General features: G+C 50.5%; 1 protein-coding gene across 1 annotated transcript; it reads right to left on the bottom strand.

The window, feature by feature from the left end:
• Nucleotides 1–1,302: 1,302 nt before the first annotated feature.
• Nucleotides 1,303–1,577, bottom strand: Pmar_PMAR007179 (hypothetical protein; the record flags this gene model as incomplete). The annotated part of the gene is made up of 1 exon (XM_002779634.1): nucleotides 1,303–1,577. A coding segment is annotated over one exon (275 nt), but the record flags the coding sequence as incomplete, so codon positions are not given.
• Nucleotides 1,578–1,702: the final 125 nt, after the last annotated feature.

Below are 1,702 nucleotides of genomic sequence, written 5' to 3'. Positions count from 1 at the left end.
CTACACATGATGATCGAGAACCCCAACCGAGAGATGTGCGGAACGGAACTGGCGTGTTTGGCAAGCGGGAGCAGCGACGTGGCCGAAGCAATGAGTTGTCTCCAGAAATCCCAGCCACCTCGGGCTACCGAACAGGAATGTCGGCTAGGCCGAATAGTAGCAGATCATTAAGCAAGAGGAAATCAGCTATTCTCCCTCCGGTGTCTTTCATGAGAGGAGATGATAATCGTCCGACGCGTTCCAGGTATAAACGTCGAGCAACCTCCCCCGCTCACATCAAGACAGACGAGTGGACATTGGGCCAAGAACTCCGACCGGGGGACACTCCTAACCTCAAAGAGCCGTCTAAGAGGGTCAAGACGGTCCTGCCAAGGCTCGTTCGGGTGGAAGAACCGCCTCCGTTGAGTGCGAGGAGCAAGGGCCCTCTTTCGACTGCAAGAACGGCTGTACCAACTGCGAGACCACACAACAGCATCGATTCTCCAAGGCATTCTCGAAATGTTGCGTCTCGGAGTGTGAGGTCCGATGGCCTCGAGAGAAACATCCATGGTTGACTTAGTATGAGTTGTTGGAGAAGGAGAGTTTTGCGTTCGCAGTTGGAAGGGTGGGTTAGGATTTGTAAGCTTAGCAGATGATGGAAACCAGCGTCCAGCGGCCAATGTCGAATGTCAATCTCTTGATTAGTCTGAGATTAGTAGGCAACATTCACTGATCCGCAATCTCCGCCGCAACCGCACAGGAAATCCAGCCTTCGTTGGATGACCCCTCGGTTGTCTAACCCAACATCGGAAGCGCCCATCATCGGAATTGTTCATCTCACAACTTGAACACGATACTCCAAATTTATGGCTTGAACATCGTCGGCGAACTCTAACAAACAGTGATATGGTAATGCACGATACACTTCATAATGATACAAAATCGTCAGCGTCTTTGAGCGACCGCCGTAACTGTCGGCGCCGTCTCTTCAAAGGGTTTCTACTGACCCTAGGTGGCGGCAAGGAGTTGATAACTACCTCCTGGTATGCTCGCGAACTTTGCTCGGCAAGTTGCTTCCTTGAGGCAATGCAAGGTACGAAGATCCATTGCCATATACGAGACCGAATTGACTTCTTCGTACAACTCACAGGCGAGCTTACTGCTTGTGCGAGAGAAACCTTGGGGCTATCGTTACCACTAACAGCAGAGTAGAAGCTGGCAACACTGTGTTCTCTTTCCAGTTCTTCCTCGTCCTGACTCTCGAAGTGCGCCGCCCACTCTCGGCTGAGAGTTCTATGTGCTAAAAGCATGTTCACATAATACTCGTTGTTGACTGGGTCCTTCAATGCAATGCGGAATGGCTGAGGCCCGAGCATAGACTTCAAACAGGCACCGGATACACCGAAGACGTTACGTATATCCCAAGTGACGAAATCACAGTACATAGAATAGTAGCAAAATGTGTACACTTTATCAGTTCTGAACTTGTGCTTCATTGGGACACTTCCTCTCAAGTTCTCATTAGAGCAAATAGCCGGGATAGCCGGATCGTCGATGTCGTGCTCCAAGATAGTATCCGCGGACTGTAATGGGAACATGAAATACGTTGCGCCGTGATCACTCTGTCGCTTGCTGCCAAAATTGCAATATAAATGAGAACCCCGAGCCTCCGCCAATCGGGATGCGACTTTGAGAAGAATCCGCACTAGTGTACGGGTTGCAA

Source organism: Perkinsus marinus, assembly GCF_000006405.1.
Source record: "Perkinsus marinus ATCC 50983 genomic scaffold scf_1104296946632, whole genome shotgun sequence".
Taxonomy (NCBI): Eukaryota; Perkinsozoa; order Perkinsida; family Perkinsidae; genus Perkinsus; species Perkinsus marinus.
This window is presented reverse-complemented; position numbering and strand designations above follow the sequence as displayed.